Source organism: Haemorhous mexicanus (assembly GCF_027477595.1).
Source record: "Haemorhous mexicanus isolate bHaeMex1 chromosome 35 unlocalized genomic scaffold, bHaeMex1.pri SUPER_35_unloc_2, whole genome shotgun sequence".
In the NCBI taxonomy this organism is placed as follows: Eukaryota; Metazoa; Chordata; class Aves; order Passeriformes; family Fringillidae; genus Haemorhous; species Haemorhous mexicanus.
In genome coordinates, this window is record NW_026775988.1 from 65,731 (window position 1) to 91,140 (window position 25,410).

Here is a 25,410-nt window from a genome sequence, read left to right on the forward strand (position 1 = left end):
GCCTCGATGCCCACGGTGTCTCCCACGGCCGGGCCCTGGGGGGGCTCCCCGGCTCTGGGGGTCCCGGGGGGGCGGCCTCAGCCCCCAGCCCCAACCCCCGCGGGCGGGGCCGCTGCTCCAGGGGGGGCACCACCCTGGGGGGGAGGGGACAAGGGGTGAGGGACCCCGGAATGCACCGGGGGGACCCCAAAATACACCTGGGGGACCCCGGAATGCACCGGGGGGACCCCAAAATACACCTGGGGGACCCCAAAATACACCTGGGGGACCCCGGAATGCACCGGGGGGACCCCAGAATGCACCTGGGGGACCCCAAAATACACCTGGGGGGAAAGGGGCTGAGGGACCCCGGAATGCACCGGGGGGACCCCGGAATGCACCTGGGGGGACCCCAAAATGCACCTGGGGGACCCCGGAATGCACCTGGGGGACCCCAAAATACACCTGGGGGACCCCGGAATGCACTGGGGGGACCCCAAAATACACCTGGGGGGCAAGGGGGTGAGGGACCCCGGAATGCACCTGGGGGACCCCGGAATGAACCTGGGGGACCCCGGAATGCACCTGGGGGACCCCAAAATACACCTGGGGGACCCCGGAATGCACTGGGGGGACCCCAAAATACACAGGGGGGACCCCGGAATGCACCGGGGGGACCCCAAAATACACCTGGGGGGAAAGGGGGTGAGGGACCCCGGAATGCACCTGGGGGACCCCGGAATGAACCTGGGGGACCCCGGAATGCACCGGGGGGACCCCAAAATACACCTGGGGGGCAAGGGGGTGAGGGACCCCGGAATGCACCTGGGGGACCCCGAAATGCACCTGGGGGACCCCAAAATGGGGGAAATGGGGTAAGGGATCCCCAAAATCCACCATGGGGGGAAAAAGGGGGTGAGGAGACCCCAAACTCCACCCGGGAGAATCCCCAAAACCCACCCTGGGGGGATCAGGGCACCCCAAAATCCACCCGATCAGGGCACCCCAAAATCCACCCTGGGGGATCAGGGCACCCCAAAATCCACCCGATCAGGGCACCCCAAAATCCACCCGATCAGGGCACCCCAAAATCCACCCTGGGGGATCAGGGCACCCCAAAATCCACCCTGGGGGATCAGGGCACCCCAAAATATACCCTGAGGGGATCAGGGCACCCCAAAATCCATCTGAGGGGATCAGGGCACCCCAAAATTCATCTGAGGGGATCAGGGCACCCCAAAACCCACCCTGGGGGGATCAGGGCACCCCAAATCTTCCCTTGGAAGCTGACTCTCCCCGGTTGGATGTTTAGGGGTCCCCCCCAGTTTTGGGGGGGTTCAGGGGTTCCAGGGTGCCCCCCACGAGTTTGGGGTCCCTCCCCCCAACTGCCTCAGCCCAGCCCCCATCTTTGGGGGGCTCAAGAGTCCCCCCCAGTTTGGGGGTGCCCTCACTCACCTGGGGGGCTCAGGGGTGCCCTGGGGGTCTCAGGGGTACCCCCCGGTGTGGGGGTGCCCTGCTGGGGGCTCAGGGGTGCCCTGGGGGTTCAGGGGTACCCCCCGGTGTGGGGGTGCCCTGCTGGGGGCTCAGGGGTGCCCTGGGGGTTCAGGGGTACCCCCCGGTGTGGGGGTGCCCTGCTGGGGGCTCAGGGGTGCCCTGGGGGTCTCAGGGATGGCCCCCCCGGTGTGGGGGTGCCCTGGGGGTCTCAGGGGTACCCCCCGGTGTGGGGGTGCCCTGCAGGGGGCTCAGGGGTGCCCTGCTGGGGGCTCAGGGGTACCCCCCAGTGTGGGGGTGCTCTGGGGGGCTCAGGGGTGCCCTGCTGGGGGCTCAGGGGTACCCCCCGGTGTGGGGGTGCCCTGCAGGGGGCTCAGGGCTGTCCCCCCGACTCACCTGGCGAAGGTGCGGCCGATGCCCTGGCCCTGGCTCCAGCCCATCCCCCGCAGCATGGCCAGCCCAAACTGCCCCACGGGCACGGCCGCGTAGTCCTGGGGGGTCTGCGGCAAAACGGGGGGCTTGGGGGGGCTTGGGGGGGCTGGGGGGGCCCAAAGGTGGGGCTGGGGGGGACTTGGGGATCCCCAGGGCAGCTTGGGGTCTGGGGGAGCACCAGGTGAGAAGGGAACACTGGGGGTCCCAGCGCTCTGGGGGGTCACTCTGGGGTCCCAGGGCTGTGGGGGTCCCACGGGGGTCCCAGGAGGTGTTTGGGGGGTCCCAGGGGGTGTTTGGGGGGTCCCAGGGCTCTGGGCATCATTCTGGGAGTCCCAGGGGATGTCTGGTGGTCCCAGGGCTCTGGGGGTCACTCTGGGGGTCCCAGAGGATGTTTGGGGGTCACTCTGGTGGTCCCAGGGCTCTGGGGATCACTCTGGGGGTCCCAGAGGATGTTTAGGAGTCCCAGGGCTGCGGGGGTCACTCTGGGGGTCCTGAGGTGGGGTCAGTCACTCCAGGGTTCCTCGGGGATGTTTGAGGGTCTGAGAGGATTTTGGGGGTCATTCTGAGGGTCCCAGGGGATGTTTGGAGGTCCCAGGGCTGTGGGGGTCCCTCGGGGGTCCCAGGGGATGTTTGGGGGTCCCAGGGCTGTGGGGGTCATTCTGAGGGTCCCAGGGATGTTTGGGGTCCCAGGGCTGTGGGGGTCCCTCGGGGGTCCCAGGGGATGTTTGGGGGTCCCAGGGCTGTGGGGGTCATTCTGAGGGTCCCAGGGGATGTTTGGGGGTCCCAGGGCTGTGGGGGTCCCTCGGGGGTCCCAGGGGATGTTTGGGGGTCCCAGGGCTGTGGGGGTCCCTCGGGAGTCCCAGGGTATGTCTGGGGGTCCCGGGGGGTGTCTCACCGGCAGTGCCCCGGTGCCCGTGTCCCTGTCCCGGTCCCGCTCCCGCTCCGGCGGCTGCAGGGGGATGGCCACGGGGGGGCCGGGGTCGCCGTTGGGCCGCTCCTGGCTCTGCCGGGCCTCTGCGGGGGTCGGGGGGGTCAGGGGGCCTCAGCCGGGCCCCCCCAGCCCCCCCGGGACCCCCAACTCACCCTGGAGCAGCTCCTGCACCGCCTGAGCCTCCACCGAGGGGGGGTCCGCGCTGGGGGCGGGGTCGGTGCCGGGGGCGGAGTCTGCGCGGGGGGCGGGGTCTGGGCGGGGGGCGGAGTCTGTGCTGGGGGCGGGGTCTGTGTCGGCGCGGGGGGGCTCCGGGTTCCTCCAGCGGTGGGAGGGGATCAGGGGGATCACCAGCTCCTTCTTGGGGGGCGGGGCCGGCCGCGTGCTGGGGGCGGGACCACAGGGTTAGCCACGCCCAAAAACAAAGGGCCTCCTTTAAACAAAGGGGTGTTCCCGGCCAGAAACCACGCCCCCGCACAAGCCACGCCCCCACAGTAGACACTGTAGACCGTGCCAGGCCACTCCACCACGGCCATATTAGGAACACACCCCGAAGCCCCGCCCATCCTAAGCCCCGCCCCCACAGCACCCTCGGTGTCGCACCTGCCCCAAGCCCCGCCCACTGGAGCATTCCTGGCCAAAGCGGCAGCGGAGCCCCGCCCCAGGGCCAAGCCCCGCCCCCAAACGAGCCTCGGGGGCGTGCCCCATCTTTAAGCCCCACCCACCTGAGTAGCTCCCGGTCCTCCACGGCCGTCAGGAAGTCGGTGTCGCTCTCGGTGTCACCGCCGGCGCTGGGCTCCGCGCACGGTCCCGCGGGCAGGGGCCGCCGCCGCTCGGCCCTGCGGCTGAAGGCGAAGGACACCGGCCCCGGCCCCGGCCCCGGCCCCGGCCCCGGCCCCGCGGCGCCCTCGGCCGCGCCATCGCCCGCCGCCATCTTCCGCCGCGGGGCCCTGTGGGAGAGAGAGCGGTCCTTGAGCCGGACTACAACTCCCAGCAGGCTTTGCGGCGCCCCTCCGCCCCGCGAGCTTTGCGGAAGCTGATTGGTGGAACCTCCTCCTATCGGTGCTCCCGCCGCGATATGCCCCGCCCCCTCCCCGCCCGTCGCGGTCGCTGATTGGCTGGGCCGCCCGTCGCTCAGCCCGTCCCGCCGGCCGCTCGCGCCCGCCGGCCTCGCGCGCGTTGCCGTGGCGACCCCGCGGCGGTACCGGGGGAGGGGGAGGGGCGGGGGGCACTGGGAGGAACTGGGGGAACTGGGGGGAACTGGGAGCACTGGGGGAACTGGGAGCACTGGGGACAGTGGGGTAACTAGGAGCACTGGGGGGAACTGGGAGGAATGGGGGGGACTGGGAGAACTGGGGGGTACTGGGGGAACTGGGATGAACTGGAAGTACTGGGGGATACTGGAAGCACTGGGGGAACGGGGGACAGTGGGGGAACTGGGAGCACTGGGGGAACTGGGAGGAACTGGGAGGTACTGGGAGCACTGGGATGATGTGTGGCAAGCTGGGAGGGAACTGGAGAAGCTGGGGGGCACCAGGAGGGAACTGGGGAGATACAAACGGCACTGGGAGGGCACTGGGATGTTACTGGGACATTACTGGGAGGTCACTGGGAGCACTGGGGGGCACTGGGAGGGCACTGGGGTTACTGGGAGCACTGGGGGGGCACTGGGAGGGCACTGGGGGTTACTGGGATGTTACTGGGAGCACTGGGGGGGCACTGGGAGGGCACTGGGGGTTACTGGGGGTTACTGGGATGTTACTGGGAGCACTGGGGGGGCACTGGGAGGGCACTGGGGGTTACTGGGATGTTACTGGAAGCACTGGGGGGGCACTGGGAGGGCACTGGGGGTTACTGGGATGTTACTGGGAGCACTGGGGGGGCACTGGGAGGGCACTGGGGGTTACTGGGATGTTACTGGGGGGGCACTGGGAGGGCACTGGGGTTACTGGGATGTTACTGGGAGCACTGGTGGGGCACTGGGCCGTTACTGGGATGTTGCTGGGCGGACTGGGAGGTAACTGGGCCGTCACTGGGAGCACTGGTACCCCCAGGCGCTGCCCCCCCCCAGCCCGGGGGGGCCCCTCCCCCGATGCCGCCCCCGGAGGCGCCGCCCGGGCCCAGCGGTGAGGGGGGAGGGGCGGGGCCGGGGGGGAGGGGACCGGGGCCGGGGGGGTGTCCCCAACCCCCCCAGGGGTGTCCCCAACCCCCCGGGGCCATCTCTGGGGGTCCCATCCCTGTGGGGGTTCCCATCTCTTGTGGGGGGGGTCCCATCCTTTTGGGGGGGCCTTCGGGGGGTCCCATCTCCCCGAGGGGGTTCCCCCAGCCCTGGGGGTCCCTGACCAGCGCCCCCCCCGCAGTCAGTGTGGTGGTGGTGGGTGGGGGGTCCCTGACTGGGTGGGGGTCCCTAACCACTGTCCCCCCCGCAGTGTGGTGGTGGTGGTGGTGGGTGGGGGTCTCTGGGTGGGCGGGGGTCCCTGACTCGGTGGGGGTCTCTGGGTGGGCGGGGGTCTCACCGCTGCCCCCCCCGCAGTCAGTGTGGTAGTGGGTGGGGGTCTCTGGGTGGGTGGGGGTCTCACCGCTGCCCCCCCCGCAGTCAGTGTGGTGGTGGTTGGTGGTTGGGTGGGGGTCTCTGGGTGGGCGGGGGTCTCACCGCTGCCCCCCGCAGTCAGTGTGGTGGTGGGTGGGGGTCTCTGGGTGGGCGGGGGTCTCACCGCTGCCCCCGCAGTCAGTGTGGTGGTGGGTGGGGGTCTCTGGGTGGGCGGGGTCCTGACTCGGTGGGGGTCTCTGGGTGGGCGGGGGTCTCACCGCTGCCCCCCCACAGTCAGTGTGGTGGTGGTGGTCGGCGGCTCCTGCGTGCTGCGCTACAGCCGCCCCCCCCCGCCGCCCCCCGCCCCCAGCCCCCCCCCGGCCTGGGGGCAGCCCGGAGACCCCCGGGGGAGAGGGGGGAGCTGCTGGTGCTGCTGCGGAGCCTCGGTGAGCACTGGGAGCACTGGGAGGGACTGGGAGGGACTGGGAAAAGGACTGGGGGGAAACTGGGAGGGACTGGGGGGAAACTGGGAGGGACTGGGAGGGACTGAGGGATTGGGAAAGGGACCGGGGGGACTGGGAATGGGACTGGGAGCACTGGGAGGGCACTGGGGGGAAACTGGGAGGGACTGGGAAGGAGACTGGGGGGACTGGGAGCACTGGGAAAGGGACTGGGGCATTGGGACGGACTGGGGGAAAGCTGGGAGGGACTGGGGGGAAACTGGGAGGGACTGGGAGGGACTGGGGCATTGAGAAAGGGACTGGGGGAAAACTGGGAGAGGGACTGGGAAAGAGACTGGGGGCACTGGGGAGGACTGGGAGGGACTGGGAGCCACTGGAGCCAACTGGGCGGGACTGGGGTGACTGGGTGGCGGGGACTGGGAGGGACTGGAGAGAGACTGGGGGTGACTGGGGCACTGGGAAGGAGTAGCAGGGGAATTGGGAGGACTGGGAGGGGGCACTGGGAGGGCACTGGGGGCACTGGGAGCACTGGGAGGGCACTGGGAGCACTGGGAGCACTGGTGCAGTGTCATGTCCCCCCCCAGGCCCTGGGGCCCCCCCTGAGCCGTGGCCGCCACCAGCTTCGTGGGGCCTGAGCCCCGGGACCTGCTGCCTGCTGGTACTGGGAGCACTGGGGGGGCACTGGGGGGGGTACTGGGAGGGGCACCGGGGGGGTACTGGGGACACTGGGAGCACTGGGGGCACCGGGGGGGTACTGGGAGCACTGAGGGGGTACTGGGGGCACTGGGAGCACTGGGGGGTACTGGGGGTAGTGGGAGCACTGCCGGGGTACTGGGGGGGCACTAGCCACCACCCCACCCATACTACCCATACTGGAAGCACTGGGAGCCCAGACTGGCCATACTGGGAGCCCATACTGGCCATACTGGGAGCCCATCCTGGGAGCTCATACTGGCCATACTGGGAGCCCATACTGGCCATACTGGGAGCCCCATACTGGGAGCACTGGGAGTCCATACTGGGAGCACTGGGAGCCCATACTGGCCATACTGGGAGCACTGGGAGCCCATACTGGCCATACTGGGAGCCCAGACTGGCCCTACTGGGGCCCCCCTCTCTCCCCAGCTCCGGAGCTGCGCAGTCCCAGCAGTGCCGGGGGGGGGCTGGGCCACGGACTGGGCTGGCCACAGGTACGGACTGGGAGCACTGGGAGGGAACTGGGAGCACTGGGAGGGACCTGGGAGGGAACTGGGAGCACTGGGAGGGAACTGGGAGGGAACTGAGAGCACTGGGAGGGAACTGGGAGGGCTGGGAGGGAACTGGGAGGGAATTGGGAGCACTGGGAGGGCTGGGATGCAGCTGCCTCGTGGCCCTGGGGATTTACTGGTGTGTTACTGGTGTGTTACTGGTATAACTGGTGTATACTGGTGTGTTACTGGTATAACTGGTGTATACTGGCGTATACTGGTGTATATTGCTTTATACTGGTCTATACTGGTTTATACTGGTGTATACTGGAATACACTGGTATATACTGTTTTATACTGGCTTGTACTGGTCCATACTGGTCTATACTGGTCCATACTGGTCCATAACCCCCAGGACTCCCCCCCGTTCGCGGTGGAGCTGCCGCGGGGGCCCGGGCGGGTTGGGGTTTATACTGGTGTACACTGGTATATAGTGGTCTGTACCAGTCTATACTGGTCCATACTGGTCTGTACTGGTCCATAACCCCCAGGACTCCCCCCCGTTCGCGGTGGAGCTGCCGCGGGGCCCGGGCGGGTTCGGGTTTATACTGGTGTGCACTGGTATATACTGGTGTGTACCGGTCCATACCGGTCCATACTGGTCCATACTGGTCTATACTGGTCGGTACTGGTCCCTAACCCCCAGGACTCCCCCCCGTTCGCGGTGGAGCTGCCGCGGGGCCCGGGCGGGTTCGGGTTCAGCCTCCGGGGGGGGCCCCGCCGGGGTTTTCGTGCGGGGGGCTGCGCGAGGGGGGCCCGGCCCAGCGCTGCGGCTGCATCCAGGTACGGGGGGATGGGGGCAGGGGAGCAGTAGGGGCTGGGGGCTCCATGGGCTGGGGGTCTATGGGGTGGGGGGATCTATGGGCTGGGGGCAGGGGAGCAATAGGGGCTGGGGGCTCCATGGGCTGGGGGCTCCATGGGGCTGGGGGATCTATGGGGCTGGGGGATCTATGGGGTGGGGGTTCTATGGGTGGGGGGGCTCTATGGGGTGGGGGGGGCTCTATGGGGCTGGGGGATCTATGGGGTGGGGGGTCTATGGGCTGGGGGCTCTATGGGGCTGGGGGATCTATGGGGTGGGGGGGGGTTCTATGGGGGTGGGGGGCTCTATGGGGCTGGGGGGGGCTCTATGGGGCTGGGGGATCTATGGGCTGGGGGGTCTATGGGCTGGGGGCTCTATGGGGCTGGGGGGGCTCTATGGGCTGGGGGGCCTCTATGGGCTGGGGGATCTATGGGGTGGGGGGCTCTATGGGGTGCGGGTTCTATGGGGCTGGGGGGGCTCTATGGGGCTGGGGGGGCTCTATGGGGCTGGGGGGCTCTGTGGGGCTGCAGGCTCTATGGGAGACAGCTCTATGGGTCTCTATGGGGCTGGGGAGGCTCTATGGGGCTGGGGGGGCTCCATGGGCTGGGGGCTCCATGGGCTGGGGGCTCCATGGGCTGGGGGCAGGGGAGCAGTAGGGGCTGGGGGCTCCATGGGCTGGGGGTCTATGGGGTGGGGGATCTATGGGGCTGGGGGCTCCATGGGCTGGGGGCTCCATGGGCTGGGGGATCTATGGGGTGGGGGTCTATGGGGTGGGGGGTTCTATGGGGTGGGGGGGGTCTATGGGGGTGGGGGATCTATGGGGTGGGGGGGTCTATGGGCTGGGGGCTCTATGGGGTGGGGGGCTCTATGGGGCTGGGGGGCTCTGTGGGGCTGGGGGGGCTCTATGGGGCTGGGGGTCTCTATGGGGCTGAGGGGGCTCTATGGGGCCTGGGGGGCTCTGTGGGGCTGGGGGGGCTCTGTGGGGCTGAGGGGGCTCTGTGGGGCTGGGGGGGCTCTATGGGGCTGAGGGGCTCTATGGGGCTGGGGGGCTCTGTGGGAGGCGGCTCTATGGGTCTCTATGGGGCTGGGGGGGTCTCTATGGGGCTGGGGGGCTCTATGGGGCTGAGGGGGGCTCTATGGGGCTGGGGGGCTCTGTGGGGCTGCAGGCTCTATGGGAGGCGGCTCTATGGGTCTCTATGGGGCTGAGGGTGCTCTGTGGGGCTGGGGGGGGCTCTATGGGGGCTGGGAAGCTCTGTGGGGCTGGGGGGCTCTGTGGGGCTGGGGGGGGCTCTATGGGGCTGAGGGGGCTCTGTGGAGTGAGGGCTCGGTGGGAGGAGCTCTATGGGGTGGGGGGACACTGAGGTCTCAGGGGGGATTCTGTCAGGAGCTGGGAGGGTCCTGAGGGAACTGGGGGGAATTGGAGGGGGGGCTCTGGGGGGTTCATGGGGTCCTGGACATGGCGGTTTGGGGGTGTATGGGGTCCTGGGGGGAGCGAGGGGGGTCTCTGGGGGGTCATGAGGACTCTGTGGGATCGTGGGGATCTAGGGGGGGGGGGGGTCTGTAACTTTTGGGGGTCCCTGGGGGGCGCAGGTCAGTGACGAGCTCCTGGCCATCAACGGGGCCCCCACGGCCGGCATGAGCCACGCGCAGGCGCTGGCCCGGATCCGGGGCGGGGGCAGCCGCCTGCGCCTGCTGCTGCGCCGCCCCCACGGTGAGACCCCCCCCCCCCGAACCCCCCACATCCCCGCGGGGCCCTCCCGTTCGGTGGGGACAGGGTGGGAGTGGCCCTAAGGGATACCCCAGAGCCCCCCCTGAGGCACTGAGACATCCAGGGACCCCCCGCCCCAAAACACAGCTGGACAAATCACCCCCCTGCCAGCGCAGTGGGTACAGCCCAAGGCTCCCGAAAACACACCGGTGTATCTCAGTGCCCCCCCCCGCTATCAGGTGGTACAGCCCACAGCACCCCGAAAGACACTGGTATATCTTGGTGCCCCCCCAGAGCAGGTGGTACAGCCCATTGATCCTCCAAACTCAGTAAGACACCCCAATGCCCCCCCACCGGCAGAGTGGTACAGCCCACTGCCCCCCCAAACTCAGATACCCCAGTGACCCCCCCACTAGAACAGTGGTACATCCCAGAGTCCTCCAAACTCAGTCACACACCTCAGTGCCCCCCACCAGAACAGTGGTACAGCCCAGAGCCCCCCCAAACTCAGTAACACACTCCAGTGCCCCCCCCCACTAGAACAGTGGTACAGCCCAGAGCCCCCCAAACTCAGTAACACACGCCAGTGCCCCCCCCACCCACCAGAACAGTGGTACAGCCCAGAGCCCCCCAAACTCAGTAACACACCCCACTGACACCCCCCCCCCCCCCGCCACCGGCAGAGTGGTACAGCCCCGAGCCCCCCAAGCCCCTGCCCCCGCCCCACGGCAGTGACGCCCCCCTCCCTCCCGTCCTGTGTCCCCCCCCAGGGGCGCCCCCAGCCCCGCTGGCGCGGGGGGTGCTGCGGCTGTGCGTGGGCAGCTCCCCGCGGGGGGAGCCTGCTTCTGCCTCGTGGGGGGGCTGCACCCCTGACCCCCCGGACCCCGCACACGGACGGTGACGGCGCAGCGAGGTTCGCCCCCCGCCCCCCCCCCCCCCCAATTTTTTGGTGCTTTGGGGGGCCCCCATCGCGGGGGGGTCATTCTGGTACCCCTCGTTTTGGCGGGGGCGCACTTCGAGCTATGCAATACCCCCCCCCCGCGTTCCGGGGGTCGCACGGAGGTGTTGTCCCCCTCCCCATTTCGGGGTGCTCAATAAAGGTGAGGACCCCACGGTGGCTCCCATTTCCCACAAGGACCCCCCCCCGTTCATTCCCTGCCCGCATCCGGCGGGCGGGGGCGCTGCCCACATCCGCTGAGTCACCCCAAAACCGAGAGAGCCCCGCGGCCCCGGGAAACGGCCCTGCGGACCCCCAAACCGCGCTGGGGACCCCCAGAGACCCCACAGCCCGCCCCAGGCCCCTCTGGATCCCCCCCAGACCCCTCCCAGGGACCCCCAGGGCTCCCCAAACCCCCTCAGAGACCCCCACCGCCCCCCTAATCCCAGGACTCCCCCGGCCCTGCCCCCTCCAAGCCCCCGCCCATCGGGGGTCGCCTTCCCGCCACCGCCCGGGGCTTTCCCTGCGCCAAGCTCCGCCCACCGCCACGCGCAGGGGGTTCCCCGCTCTAAGCCCCCGCCCACCCTCAGCTCCTCCTCCCAGGACCCCCGACCCAATCATCGCAGGGGGGTTTCCGCGCTCCAAGCTCCGCCCCCGGGACCCCCAGCCGGGGGTTCCCCCCGCCCCGCCCCGGTCACGTGACGGCGCGCCAAGCCCGAGGCCCCGCCCCCCCGGGGCTCCCTCCTCGTTCATCCCTAATAGGGGTTTCCCCCCGCCGGCCAATGGCGTGCCGGCGCGCGCCGCCAGGCCCCGCCCCGCGCCGTGCCAGCTCCCTGGGGCCCCCCCCCCGCCCCCCCCCCCCGCGCTGCCCACCGCCCGCTCGGTGCCGCCCCGGTCCCGCCATGGAGTCCAGCGGGGCCCAGAGCTGCCCCGCCACCTGCCTCGCCTTCAGCCGCACCCCGCAAGGGGCTGGTGCTCATCGGCGAGATCGTGAGACACGGGGGCACCCGGGCTGGGGGGCACCGGGCTGGGGGGCACCGGGCTGGGGGACCCACCAGAGTGGGCACCGGTGGGGCGGGAGGAACACACGGGACACATCTGGGTCCCGCTCGGGGCGGCGGGGAGGGAGCGGGATGCCCCGGTCCCTGTTCGGAGGAGCACGGTGACTCGGTGCCCGGTTCCTTTGGGGGAGCGGGGGGGGGACACGCCTGGGCGCTCATTCGGGGGGGCAGGGGGATCCGTGAGTCCCGGTTTGGGGGGGGGCAGGATGTCTGGGATCACCCGTTCTCGGGGGAGGGGCAGCAGGATACCTGGATCCCCATTTTGGGGGTCCCGGGGACACCCCGACACGTGGTGCCCGTTTCCGTGCAGGGCTGGAGGAGCGGGATGGCGATTTTGCCTGGGTCCCCGCCTTTGGAAGGGACCGGGAGTACCGCGACACCTCGGTCCCCATTCGGGGGACAGCGGGACACCGGATCCCCTCTGGGGGATGCCCGGCTCCCGGAGCGCTAGGGCCGACACGTGCAGTGCGGGAGCCGGGTGCCTGGGGGTGACACCCCCGCAATGTCCCCTGTGCCGTGGGACACCGCAGGCACCCGCTCCCCCCGCCACTCCCGGTCCCGTTTCGGGCGCGTGGAGGGACAACGCCCTTGGGAAAGGGGGGGTGGGGCGGGGCAGGGCAGGTGAGAAGGGCGGGGCCGGGGGCCCTGTCTGGGGAGGACGGAGGGAGCCCGGATGTCTGGGCCCTGCCCGGGGAGAAGCGGGGCTCGGGCGGTGCCCGGCCCGCCGTGCCAGCCGTTATTGCGCCAGCCCCGGCGGCGCTCGCCGCGTCACGGCGGGAGCGGCCCCTTTAAGGCACTCCGACCTCTGCCCCTTTAAGAGCCCCCCGCCCGGCGGGCCCCACCCACGCCATCGCCCCTTGAAGGGCGGGTGGGGGGGCGTTGTTGTGCCGTTGCCATGGTGACCGTTGCTGGGAGACGGCCCCGCCCCGGCGCTCCCACAGCGGCGCCCTTGTCCCGCCGCCCACGCGGGGCCGGGGACCCACGGGGACAATGGGCGTGCCCACAGGGGGCGCTATGGGGGGGGGGGGTCCTATAGGTGACCCCACAGTGGTATAACAGAGGTGCTCCAAGAGTCTCGAGGTGACAGGTCAGAACCTGTAGGGCCCTATAGGAAATGCTCAGGATCCCTATAGGGGCCCTAGCAGTCAGACATGGGGTCTGACAGCGCTATAGGGGTCTCTGAATGCACCAGAGGGTCCCTTTGTGTTCCTTTAGGCAGCCTGGGTGGAGCTCACAGCCCATCCCATAGGGTCTAATGGGGTACACCTCAGGGGGTCTCTATGGGGTCTATAGGGGGTCCAGGGAGGGGCTCAGGGAGCCTGGGTGGGGCTCACAGAGGCCTATAGGGCCCCCAGCACACACCCCATAAGGGCCGTGCCTGTATAACGGGGTCAGGGCATAGCACAGGGGGTCTCTGGGGGGCTCAGAGAGAGACAGGGTGGAGCTCACAGCACACACCCCATAAGGGCCGTGCCCGTATAACGGGGTACACGTCTCTGTGGGGGCCCAGCTGTGGGGGAGGTCCCCTATGGATGCCATAGGTCCCTGTCCCGCAGGTGCTGTGCCTGCTGACCCTGGTGTGTTTCGGGGCTGTGGGGGGGTCCCCTATGGATGCCATAGGTCCCTGTCCTGCAGGTGCTGTGCCTGCTGACCCTGGTGTGTTTCGGGGCTGTGGGGGGGTCCCCTATGGATGCCATAGGTCCCTGTCCCGCAGGTGCTGTGCCTGCTGACCCTGGTGTGTTTCGGGGCTGTGGGGGGTCCCCTATGGATGCCATAGGTCCCTGTCCCGCAGGTGCTGTGCCTGCTGACCCTGGTGTGTTTCGGGGCTGTGGGGGGTCCCCTATGGATGCCATAGGTCCCTGTCCCGCAGGTGCTGTGCCTGCTGACCCTGGTGTGTTTCGGGGCGTCGCGCACGGGCTACGTGGGGCTGGCGGTGGTGGAGCTGGTGTTCGCTGCGCTGGTGCTGCTGGCCTGGAGCTGCCGCCTGCCGCCCCGCATGCAGCTGCTGCACTGGGGCTGGAGCGTGAGCAACGGGGGGACTGGGGGGGGGATTACAGGGGGTTTGGGGAGCTTTGGGGGGCTGGGGAGGGGTTTGGGGGGATTACAGGGGGGTTTGGGGAGCTTTGGGGGGCTGGGGAGGGGTTTGGGGGGATTACAGGGGGTTTGGGGAGCATTGGGGGGCTGGGGAGGGGTTTGAGGGGATTACAGGGGGGTTTGGGGAGCATTGAGGGGCTGGGGAGGGGTTTGGGGGGATTACAGGGGGTTTGGGGAGCATTGGGGGGCTGGGGAGGGTTGGGGGGATTACAGGGGGTTTGGGGAGCATTGGGGGGCTGGGGAGGGGTTTGGGGGGATTACAGGGGGTTTGGGGAGCTTTGGGGGGCTGGGGAGGGGTTTGGGGGGATTACAGGGGGCTGGGGGGAGCACTGGGGGGCTGGGGAGGGGTTTGGGAGGATTACAGGGGGTTTGGGGAGCATTGGGGGGCTGGGAAGGGGTTTGGGAGGATTGCAGGTGGTTTGGGGAGCATTGGGGGGCTGGGGAGGGGTTTGGGGGGATTACAGGGGGGTTTGGGGAGCTTTGGGGGGCTGGGAAGGGGTTTGGGGGGATTACAGGGGGCTGGGGGGAGCACTGGGGGGCTGGGAAGGGGTTTGGGGGGATTACAGGGGGTTTGGGGAGCATTGGGGGGCTGGGGAGGGGTTTGGGGGGATTACAGGGGGCTGGGGGGAGCACTGGGGGGCTGGGAAGGGGTTTGGGGGGCTGTGGGGAGGGTTGGGAGGTCCTGCAGTGGCTGAGTGGGGGAGTGTCCTTGGGGACTGGAGGTCCCCAGAGAGTTTGGGGGTCCCTGGGGTTCCCAGAAGGTTTGGGGGTCTCTGAGGGGTGCCCTGTGTGCCCCCCAGGACTTCTCGCGCTGCGTCATCGGGGCTGTGCTCTTCCTCATCATCTCCCTCATCGTCATCGTCAGCCACCGCGATGGCGCCGGCATCGCGGGAGGGGTGAGGGGGGAATTTGGGGGGCTGGCTTGGGGGGGCCTTGACCCCCCTTCGGGTGTTGGGGCTCCTGACCTGGGGGTCAGGAGGGAGTTCGGGGGGGTTGAAGGGTCTCTGAGCCCTCCCAGGTGTTTGGGCTCCTGGCTGAGGGGGGGTCTTTGTGGGTGTAGGAGGGGCTTGGGAGGTACAAAGGAGGGGTTTGGGGGTGTCTGACCCCCCTGTCTTGAGGGGTGAGGGGGCTTTGGGGGTACAGGGGGGTTTGGGGAGGGGTCTCTGATTCCCCTGCCCCCCCAGGTGTTGGGGCTCCTGGCCAGGGTGTAGGGAGGTGGCTGGTTGGGGGGTGCAGGGGGGCTTTGGGTGTCTCTGATCCCCCTGCCCCCCCAGGTGTTCGGGATCCTGGCCGGGGTCCTGCTGGGATATGATGCCTACATCACCTTCCCCTTACGGCAGGGCCACACCGCCGCCCCCACTGGTGCGTACTGGGAGCACTGGGAAGGGTCTGCTGGCCTGTGGGGGGGGGGGGTACTGGGAGCACTGGGAAGGGGCTGCTGGCCTGTGTGGGGGACTGGGAGCGCTGGGAAGGACCTGTAGGGGAGAGCTGGGAGCTCTGGGAGAACTGGGAAAGGGAGGGCAGCCCTACTGGTGGAACTGGGAGTAACATAGAGGGGAGAACTGGAAACACTGGGAGGGGGTTGCTGCCCTCTGGAGGGTACTGGGGGGAGAGCCAGGGCTGGGGACCCCCAGAGGGTTTGGGGGTCCCTGGGGGTGTAACTAATCCCCCCCTTTGTGCCCCCTCCAGAGTCCCCAGAGGGTGCCTGAACAAGCCAAGAACACCAGCAGAGCCCTCCCCAAACCTCCCCCCGCACAGGGGGACCCCCAGCCTTAAATTATTGAGGGGTCCTGACGCCTGGGTCCCCCCGGGGGGGGAACAGGGGTAGATCTGGGGGTCCCTTAAGGGTTGCCCCTGCCTCAAACGCCTTTGCAAGTGCCTTGAACCGCCCGTGCCTCAGTTTCCCCCTGGGGAGACCCCCTCAGGTTTAAAGGTGCCCTTGTCCCTCACGGGTTTTGGGGTGCCCGCCTCAGTTTCCGGGGTGCCTGTTAGTTTTTGGGGTGTTCCCCCCCGCCACTCCCCCAGCCTGCGGGAGGCTTTTGGGGGCAATATATTGGGAAATAAAGGGTTTTTATTACTGCATTATCGGTTCCGGTGTGTCTGTCACGGTAACAGCCTGTGGAGGGTGTCTATAGATCCTGAGGGGGCTCGAACCATCATGGACCCCAAACCCCAGAGCTCCCAGCGCGCCCCAAACCCTCCCAGCACGGTTCCGCCTGCTGAGAGAATCCTCTCCCCTCAAGGGAAAAGGGCGGGAGAACCCCCTTGGCACAGGGAAAAGGAAAGGAAAACCCTTCCCTCCCCTCCTCACGGAAAAAGGGAGGGAAACTCCCCCTCTCCTCACAGAAAAAGGGAGGGAAACTCCCCCTTCCCTCACAGAAAAAGGGAGGGAAACTTCTCATCCCCTCACGGAAAAAGGGAGGGAAACTTCTCATCCCCTCACGGAAAAGGGAGGGAAACTCCCCCTCTCCTCACAGAAAAAGGGAGGGAAACTTCTCATCCCCTCACGGAAAAAGGGAGGGAAACTTCTCATCCCCTCACGGAAAAAGGGAGGGAAACTTCTCATCCCCTCACGGAAAAAGGGAGGGAAACTTCTCATCCCCTCACGGAAAAAGGGAGGGAAACTTCTCATCCCCTCACAGAAAAAGGAAGGAAACTTCTCATCCCCTCACGGAAAGAGGGAGGGAAACTCCCCCTCCCCTCACAGAAAAAGGGAGGGAAACTTCTCATCCCCTCACGAAAAAAGGGAGGGAAACTTCTCATCCCCTCACGGAAAGAGGGAGGGAAACTTCTCATCCCCTCACGGAAAAAGGGAGGGAAACTTCTCATCCCCTCACGGAAAAAGGGAGGGAAACTCCCCCTCCCCTCACGGAAAAAGGGAGGGAAACTTCTCATCCCCTCACGAAAAAAGGGAGGGAAACTTCTCATCCCCTCACAGAAAAAGGGAGGGAAACTTCTCATCCCCTCACGGAAAAAGGGAGGGAAACTTCTCATCCCCTCACGGAAAAAGGGAGGGAAACTTCTCATCCCCTCACGGAAAAAGGGAGGAAACTTCTCATCCCCTCACGGAAAGAGGGAGGGAAACTCCCCCTCCCCTCACAGAAAAAGGGAGGGAAACTTCTCATCCCCTCACGAAAAAAGGGAGGGAAACTTCTCATCCCCTCACGGAAAGAGGGAGGGAAACTTCTCATCCCCTCACGGAAAAAGGGAGGGAAACTTCTCATCCCCTCACGGAAAAAGGGAGGGAAACTTCTCATCCCCTCACGGAAAGAGGGAGGGAAACTTCTCATCCCCTCACGGAAAAAGGGAGGGAAACTTCTCATCCCCTCACGGAAAAAGGGAGGGCAACTTCTCATCCCCTCACGGAAAAAGGGAGGGAAACTTCTCATCCCCTCACGGAAAAAGGGAGGGATACTCCCCCTCCCCTCACGGAAAAAGGGAGGGAAACTTCTCATCCCCTCACGAAAAAAGGGAGGGAAACTTCTCATCCCCTCACAGAAAAAGGGAGGGAAACTTCTCATCCCCTCACGGAAAAAGGGAGGAAACTTCTCATCCCCTCACGGAAAAAGGGAGGGAAACTCCCCCTCCCCTCACGGAAAAAGGGAGGAAACTTCTCATCCCCTCACAGAAAAAGGGAGGGAAACTTCTCATCCCCTCACGGAAAAATGGAGGGAAACTTCTCATCCCCTCACGGAAAGAGGGAGGAAACTTCTCATCCCCTCACGGAAAAAGGGAGGAAACTTCTCATCCCCTCATGGAAAAAGGGAGGGAAACTTCTCATCCCCTCATGGAAAAAGGGAGGGAAACTTCTCATCCCCTCACGGAAAAGGGCGGGAAACTCCCCATTCCCTCACAGAAAAAGGGAAGAAATGCACCCCTCATGGAAAAAGGGAGGAAACCCTTCCACCCCTCACGGAAAAAAGGGGAGAACACCTTCCACCCGTCATGGAAAAAGGCCGGAAATCTCCCCATCCCCAAACAGAAAGAGGAACCCCCTCCATCCCTCACGGAAAAAGGGAGGAAATCCACCCCTAGTGGAAAAAGGGAGGAAACCCTTCCATCCCTCACGGAAAAAGGGAGGAAATCCACCCCTAGTGAAAATAGGGAGGAACCCCCTCCATCCCTCACGGAAAAAGTGAGGAACCCCCTCCATCCCTCACAGAAAAACGGAGCAACCTCCCTACCCCTCGCGGCTCCTGCACAGCGAAAGAGGGGCAGGAAAGTCCCCGCTCCCCTCACGGAAAAAGGCGGGAAACCCCTCCACCCCTCACAGCTCCTACACAGCAAAAGAGGGGCAGGAAAGTCCCCGCTCCCTCACAGAAAAAGGGAAGAAACCCCTCCACCCCTCACAGCTCCTGCACAGCAAAAGAGGGGCAGGAAAGTCCCCGCTCCCTCAGAGAAAAAGGGAAGAAACCCCTCCACCCCTCACGGCTCCTGCACAGCGAAAGAGAGGCAGGACAGTCCCCGCTCCCCTCACGTAAAAAGGCGGGAAACCCCCAGACAACTCGCGCCCCGCCCCGCGCATGCGCAGTGCCAAAAGGAGTTCCCCCCCCCCATCCCCCGCGCGCCCTCCCTCACGCTTCCCGTCGCGCGCACGCGCCCCACGCCCGCCGCCGCCGCCGCCGCCGCTCCGCCCTCACCGCTCCCGCCGCGTCCGTTCCTCTTTCCTCCCGCGGCTGCTCTCCGGTCCTTCCCCGGCGCGTTCCGGTACGGCGGCGGGCGGGAGGGGCGGGGCGGGGCGGGGGGGGGAGGTTGTGAGGGGGAGGGGGAGTCGCGCGCGCGCCGGGGTGGGCGGGGCCGCGCGTGCGCGGCCGCTGTGCCAGGGGGCGGTGACACCGGGGCGGCGCATGCGCAGTGGCACGGTGAGGGTTTGTGGTGAATGTAGGGTTTAATTTAAAATTACCGCGATTTAAATTAATGGGATTTGAGGGGTTTGTAGTGGTGTGAGCAGCCCCTGGGAACCCCCCATTACCCGTGGGTGTGGGAGCCACAGGATCTCCCTGGAACCCCCCATTTTTGTGTGCCCCCCCCCCCCCCATATAAACAGCGCTTTGTTTAGGGTAGCGCCTACAAATAAACGGCAGAACCTATAAATAAATAATAGGGCGCACAAATAACGAACTGTGGAGGGATTACAGCGCCACGGGTGGGGGGTGCTATAACCCCGGCTGGGGCTGGGGGTGCCTCCGTTTGTGGTGTCCCCGGTTTTGGGGTGTCCCTGTTTGTGGGTTCCTCCCGTTTATGGTGTCCTTGTTTGTGGGTTCCCCCCGTTTATGGTGTCTCCGTTTTTGGGTTCCCGCCCGTTTATGGGTGCCCCTGTTTATGATGTCCCCGTTAATGGGGTACCCCCGTTAATGGGGTACCCCCGTTAATGGTGTCCCCCCCGTTAGTTTCGGGGTGTCCCCGTTAATGGGGTGTCCCCCCCGTTAATGGGGTGTCCCCCCGCAGTTTGGGGGTGTCCCCGCAGTGCCATGGGGCGCTCCTCCAAGGACAAGAGGGACATTTATTACCGGCTGGCCAAGGAGGGCGGCTGGAGAGCGCGCAGCGCCTTCAAACTGCTGCAGCTGGAGCAGCGCTTCCAGCTCCTGAGGGGTACGGGGGGAGCTGGGGGGATTGGGGGAATGAGGGGAGCTGGGGGGGAATGGGGGGACTGGGGGGATGGGGGGAATGAGGGGAGCTGGGGGGACTGGGGGGATTGGGGGAATGGGGGGAGCTGGGGGGACTGGGGGGATTGGGGGAATGGGGGGAGCTGGGGGGGAATGGGGGGATTGGGGGAATGAGGGGAGCTGGGGGGATTGGGGGGATTGGGGGCTGGGGGGACTGGGGGGATTGGGGGAATGGGGGGAGCTGGGGGGACTGGGGGGATGGGATAGAATAGGGGGACTGGGGGCACTGGGGGGGAATTGGGGGATTGGGGGGGATGGGGGAATGGGGGGAGCTGGGTGAGTGGGGGGACTGGAGAAATGGGATAGAAGGGGGGCCTGGGGGCAGTGGGGGGTACTGGGGGGACTGGGAGAATGGGGGACTGGGAGGGACTGGGGGGAATGGGGGGAGCTGGGGGAGTGGGGGCACTGGGGGGATTGGGGGAATGGGGGACTGGGGGGGAATGGTGGGAATGGGGGGAGCTGGGGGACTGGGGGGAGTGGGGGGAGCTGGAGGGGACTGTGAGGGAGTAGGGGTGAATGGGGAAATGGGGGGGAGTGGGAAGATTGGGGGATGTGGAACTGGGAGCACTGGGGATACTGGTGAAACTGGGAGGGCTGGTGTAACTGGTGTGACTGGGATCACTGGTGTAAGTGGCTGCTGGGGGGGTCTGGGATCACTGTGTAACTGGTCTAACTGGTGTAACTGGTTCTAACTGGGCTCCCAGGGGTCTGGGATCACTGTCTAACTGGTCTAACTGGTGTAACTGGTTCTAACTGGGCTCCCAGGGGTCTGGGATCACTGTGTAACTGGTCTAACTGGTGTAACTGGTTCTGACTGGGCTCCCAGGGCTCTGGGATCACTGTCTAACTGGTGTAACTGGTGTAACTGGTTCTAACTGGGCTCCCAGGGCTCTGGGATCACTGTCTAACTGGTGTAACTGGTCTAACTGGTGTAACTGGCTCCAGGGGTCCAGCGGGCCGTGGATCTTTGTGCTGCCCCCGGGAGCTGGAGCCAGGTGCTGAGTCGGCACCTCAGGTGGGACTGGGCGCACTGGGAGCACTGGGGAGCACTGGGAGCCCCAAACTGGGGGTCTGGGGGTGCTGCTTTGGGGGCCATGGCCTGGGACTGGGGGCACGGGGAGCACTGGAGCCCCAAACTGGGGGTCTGGGGGTGCTGCTTTGGGGGCCATGGGCTGGGACTGGGGGCACTGGGAGCACTGGGAGCCCCAAACTGGGGGTCTGGGGGTGCTGCTTTGGGGGCCATGGGCTGGGACTGGGGGCACTGGGAGCACTGGGAGCACTGGGAGCCCCAAACTGGGGGTCTGGGGGTGCTGCTTTGGGGGCCATGGCCTGGGACTGGGGGCACTGGAGCACTGGGAGGACTGGGAATCCCAGTGGGGTCTGGGGGGCATTGGGGGATACTAGGGGGGTCACTGGGGGTTTGGGGGGCACTGGGGTTTGGGGGTCCCTGGGGGTTTGGGGGGCACTGGGGGGTCACTGGGGGGGGTCACTGGGGGTTTGGGGGGCACTGGGGATTTGGGGGGCATTGGGGCACACTGAGGGGGTCCCTGGGGGTTTGGGGGGCACTGGGGGTCACTGGGGGGTCCCTGGGGGTTTGGGGGGCATTGGGGGGGCACTGGGGGGTCCCTGGGGTTTGGGGGGCACTGGGGGGGGCACTGGCGGGGTCGGTGGGGGTCTGGGGGGCACTGGGGGGTCACTGGGGCTCCCTGACCCCCCCAGGGGCTCCGAGGGCTCCCCAGCCCAGGTGGTGGCCGTGGATCTCCAGGCCATGGCGCCGCTCCCGGGGGGTGCTGCAGATCCAGGGGGACATCACCAAGGTGGGGACCCCCCCAAAACCCCCCTGAGCCCCCCCAGACCCCACTGCATCCCCAGACCCCACTTCTGATCCCATTCCTGCCCCTATTCCTGACCCTATTTCCTCCCCTGTGCCCCCCATCCCCCAGACCCCATTAACCCCTTCCTGCCCCCATTCCCCAGACCCCATTAACCCCTTCCTGCCCCCATCCCCCAGACCCCATTAACCCCTTCCTGCCCGCATTCCCCCCAGACCCCATTAACCCCTTCCTGCCCCCATCCCCCAGACCCCATTAACCCCTTCCTGCCCCCATCCCCCCAGACCCCATTAAACCCTTCCTGCCCCCCATTCCCCCAGACCCCATTAACCCCTTCCTGCCCCCATCCCCCAGACCCCATTAACCCCTTCCTGCCCCCATTCCCCCCCAGACCCCATTAACCCCTTACTGCCCCCAGACCCATTAACCCCTTCCTGCCCCCAGACCCCATTAACCCCTTCCTGCCCCCATCCCCCAGACCCCATTAACCCCTTCCTGCCCCTATCCCCGACCCCATTAACCCCTTCCTGCCCCCCATCCCCCAGACCCCATTAACCCCTTCCTGCCCCATGCCCCCAGACCCCATTAACCCCTTCCTGCCCCAGACCCCATTAACCCCTTCCTGCCCCCAGACCCCATTAACTCCTTCCTGCCCCCAGACCCCATTAACCCCTTCCTGCCCCTATTCCCCCCAGACCCCATTAACCCCTTCCTGCCCCCATTCCCCCAGACCCATTAACCCCTTCCTGCCCCCATTGCCCCCAGACCCCATTAACCCCTTCCTGCCCCCATTCCCCCAGACCCCATTAACCCCTCCTGCCCCCATTCCCCCCAGACCCCATTAACCCCTTCCTGCCCCCATTCCCTCCCCCCAGGCCTCCACAGCCCAGGAGATCCGGCGCCACTTCGAGGGGCACCCGGCTGACCTGGTGGTCTGTGACGGGGCCCCTGACGGTGAGTTTGGGGGGGCTGGGCCTGGGGGGGCACCTGAGCCCCCAAAACTCTCCCCAGAATCCCCCCAAACCCCCCTGACCCCCAAACTGCCCCCACAGTAACGGGGCTGCACGACCTCGACGAGTACATCCAGGCCCAGCTGCTGCTGGCAGTAAGTGTGGGGCTTCAGCCCCCCAAATCCCCCCCCAAAACCTCCTGGGGACCCCCCCAGAGCCCCCCAAACCCCCCCAAATCCCCTTTTGGGGGTCTCCCCTCCTCCAGGCGCTGAACATCACCACCCACGTCCTGAAGAAAGGCGGCACCTTCGTGGCCAAGGTGAGTCCCTGAGGGGATCCCCCCAAAATGAGGGGGGGTCTGGAGCCCCCCAGCCCCAAAAAGGGGGTGCTGGCCCCTCCTGTGCCCCCAGAAAGGGGGCGCTGACCCCCCTGCCCCCCCAGATTTTCCGGGGCAAGGACGTGACCCTGCTCTACTCCCAACTGCGCCTCTTCTTCCCCGACGTCACCTGCGCCAAGCCCCGCAGCAGCCGCAACTCCAGCATCGGTGGGACCCCCCCCAGACCCCTGGGGACCCCCCTGGGCCGCGGGGAGACCCCCGCTGAGTTTGGGGGACCCCCCCCGACCCCCTCTTTTGGCAGAGGCCTTCGTGGTGTGCCGTGGCTACAGCCCCCCCGAGGGCTTCGTGCCCAGCATGGAGAACCCCCTGCTGGAGCCCGAGGCGGGTGAGGGGCACGGGGGGCGTCTTGGGGGTCCTAGGGGGGAAATTGGGGGTCCCTGGTGGGATTTGGGGGTCCCTGGTGGGATTTTGGGGTGCCTGGGGGTGTTCTCAGGGGTCCTAGGGGGGATATTGGGGGTCCCTGGTGGGATTTTGGGGTGCCTGGGGGTGGTTGGGAGATGTCTGGGGGTGTTCTCAGGGGTCCTAGGGGGGAAATTGGGGGTCTCTGGTGGGATTTGGGGGTCCCTGGTGGGATTTTGGGGTGCCTGGGGGTGGTTGGGAGGTGTCTGAGGGTGTTCTCAGGGGTCCTGGGGGGATATTGGGGGTCCCTGGTGGGATTTGGGGGTCCCTGGTGGGATTTTGGGGTGCCTGGGGGTGGTTGGGAGGTGTCTGGGGGCATTTTGAGGGGTCCTAGGGGGGATATTGGGGGTCCCTGGTGGGATTTTGGGGTGCCTGGGGGTGGTTGGGAGGTGTCTGGGGGCATTTTGAGGGGTCCTAGGGGGAAATTGGGGGTCTCTGGGACGTTTTGGGGGTCCCTGGTGGGATTTTGGGGTGTCTGGGGACATTCTGAGGGGTCCCTGGGGGATTTTGGGGGTCTCTGTGGGGATTTTGGGGTGTCTCAGGGCCACTGGGGGGGGTCCCTGCCATTTTGATGGGGGTGGGAATTGGGACCCCTGAGGATTTGGGGTGTCCCTGATGTCCCCCACTGGATTTGGGGTGCCCAATGGGATTTGGGGTACCCCAATGTCCCCCTAATTGGATTTGGGGTGCCCTGAGGATTTGGGGTTGGATTTGGGGTGCCCCAATCAGATTTAGGGTGCCCTAAGGATTTGGGGTGCCCATTGGGTTTGGGGTGCCCACGGTATTGGGGTTGGATTTGGGGTGCCCCAGTGGGATTTGGGGTTGGATTTGGGGTGCCCCAGAGGGATTTGGGGTTGGATTTGGGGTGCCCATGGGATTTGGGGTGGCTTTGGGGTGCCCACGGTTGGGGGTGCCCCAGGGCTGGCCCTGTCGCGGCTCTCGGGCCCCTCCCGTGTCATCGTCCCCTTCGTGGCCTGCGGGGACCTGAGCGCCTTCGACCCCGACCGCACCTACCCCCTGCAGGTACTGGGGGGGACTGGGGGGGACTGGGGGGACTGGGAGTACTGGGAGGGGGACTGGGGGCACTGGGGGGTACTGGGGGGACTGGGGGGGGGACTGGGAGTACTGGGGGGGACTGGGAGTACTGGGAGGGGGACTGGGAGTACTGGGGGGGACTGGGAATGGGACTGGGAATGGGAGTGGGGACACTGGGAGGGACTGGGAGTACTGGGGGGGACTGGGAATGGGACTGGGGGGACTGGGACTGAGGGGAACTGGGAATGGGACTGGGAGTACTGGGGGGGACTGGGTATACTGGGAGGGGGACTGGGAGTACTGGGGGGGACTGGGAATGGGACAGGGGGGACTGGAACTGAGGGGAACTGGGAGTGGGACTGGGGGGAACTGGGGGGACTGAGAATGGGAGTGGGGGGGACTGGGAGCACTGGGGGGGACTGGGGGAACTGGGAGGGACGGGGAGAGGGACTTAGAGAGGGACTGGGGGATCTGGGAATGGGAGTGGGGGCACTGGGAAGGACTGGGGGGAACTGGGAGGGACCAGGGAGTTCTTGCCTGGTGCTTGTGGGTGTGGGGCAGCACTGGGCTATACTGGTCTGTACTGGGGGGCCATACTGGTCCGTACTGGGAGCCCATCCCTCTGTCCCCCCCAGCTGGACCCCGCCCGGCCGTACCGCTACCTGCCGCCCCCCGCCCCCCCCCATCGCCCCCCCCTACGCCCGGGCCTGCCGCCTGCGCCGGGGGGGCGACCCCGGCCCCGAGACCCCCCCGGGCGTGCAGGGAGCCCCCCCGGAGGAACAGGAAGGGGCCTCGAGCCAGGGGATGGGTGTGCAAGGAGCCCCCCCGGAGGGGATGGGTGTGCAGGGAGCCCCCCCGGAGGGGATGGGTGTGCAAGGAGCCCCCCCGGAGGGGATGGGTGTGCAAGGAGCCCCCCAGGAGAGGATGGGTGTGCAGGGAGCCCCCCCGGAGGGGATGGGTGTGCAAGGAGCCCCCCCGGAGGGGATGGGTGTGCAAGGAGCCCCCCCGGAGGGGATGGGTGTGCAAGGAGCCCCCCAGGAGGGGATGGGTGTGCAAGGAGCCCCCCCGGAGGGGATGGGTGTGCAGGGAGCCCCCCCGGAGGGGATGGGTGTGCAGGGAGCCCCCCAGGAGGGGATGGGTGTGCAAGGAGCCCCCCAGGAGGGAAGGGAAAAGCCCCCATGTGAGATGGGTGTGCAAGGACCCGCGTGTGAAGGGGAAGGAGCCCCGTGTGAGGAGCTGGGCCGGCTCCGTCTTCTGGACTGAAACTTGGGTGTGCAAGGCCCTGGTGGGTGTGCAAGGATGGCCCTGGTGGGTGTGTGAGCACCCTGGTGGGTGTGCAAGGATGGCCCTGGTGGGTGTGCAAGGATGGCCCTGCTGGGTGTGTGAGCACCCTGGTGGGTGTGCAAGGCCCCCCCAGGACCCTCCCCTTGCACACGCGTGTGACCCCTCCCCAATAAACCCCCC

The 25,410-nt window shown here is 66.9% G+C and overlaps 3 protein-coding genes and 1 long non-coding RNA gene across 4 annotated transcripts in view; 3 read left to right on the forward strand and 1 right to left on the reverse strand.

Moving 5' to 3' along the window:
* Window positions 1-18,402, reverse strand: part of LOC132322710 (G-patch domain and KOW motifs-containing protein-like) — a 22,308-nt gene extending 3,906 nt beyond the window's left edge. The window contains 7 exon segments of the mRNA XM_059837414.1: window positions 3-37; window positions 40-134; window positions 1,867-1,970; window positions 2,798-2,916; window positions 2,986-3,215; window positions 3,556-3,780; window positions 18,308-18,402. Coding sequence (XP_059693397.1) covers window positions 3-37; window positions 40-134; window positions 1,867-1,970; window positions 2,798-2,916; window positions 2,986-3,215; window positions 3,556-3,764 — 792 coding nt within the window. The 5' untranslated portion in view covers window positions 3,765-3,780; window positions 18,308-18,402.
* LOC132322712 (uncharacterized) lies at window positions 6,373-10,712 on the forward strand. The gene is made up of 5 exons (XR_009485160.1): window positions 6,373-6,479; window positions 6,947-7,011; window positions 7,715-7,851; window positions 9,458-9,578; window positions 10,346-10,712. It is a non-coding gene; the product is annotated as an uncharacterized LOC132322712 (long non-coding RNA).
* Window positions 11,409-15,749, forward strand: PLP2 (proteolipid protein 2). Its single transcript, XM_059837411.1, is given in 6 exon segments — window positions 11,409-11,471; window positions 11,473-11,502; window positions 13,444-13,596; window positions 14,468-14,563; window positions 14,942-15,029; window positions 15,357-15,749. Coding segments are annotated over 6 exon segments (444 nt in total). The 5' UTR covers window positions 11,409-11,414; the 3' UTR covers window positions 15,377-15,749.
* LOC132322703 (putative tRNA (cytidine(32)/guanosine(34)-2'-O)-methyltransferase) lies at window positions 18,246-25,400 on the forward strand. Its single transcript, XM_059837404.1, is given in 13 exon segments — window positions 18,246-18,374; window positions 19,116-19,259; window positions 20,279-20,348; window positions 21,053-21,116; window positions 21,118-21,150; window positions 22,041-22,119; window positions 22,218-22,270; window positions 22,381-22,434; window positions 22,557-22,659; window positions 22,754-22,837; window positions 23,831-23,934; window positions 24,582-24,614; window positions 24,616-25,400. Coding segments are annotated over 12 exon segments (1,392 nt in total). The 5' UTR covers window positions 18,246-18,374; window positions 19,116-19,138; the 3' UTR covers window positions 25,210-25,400.
* The last annotated feature ends 10 nt before the right edge of the window (window positions 25,401-25,410 follow it).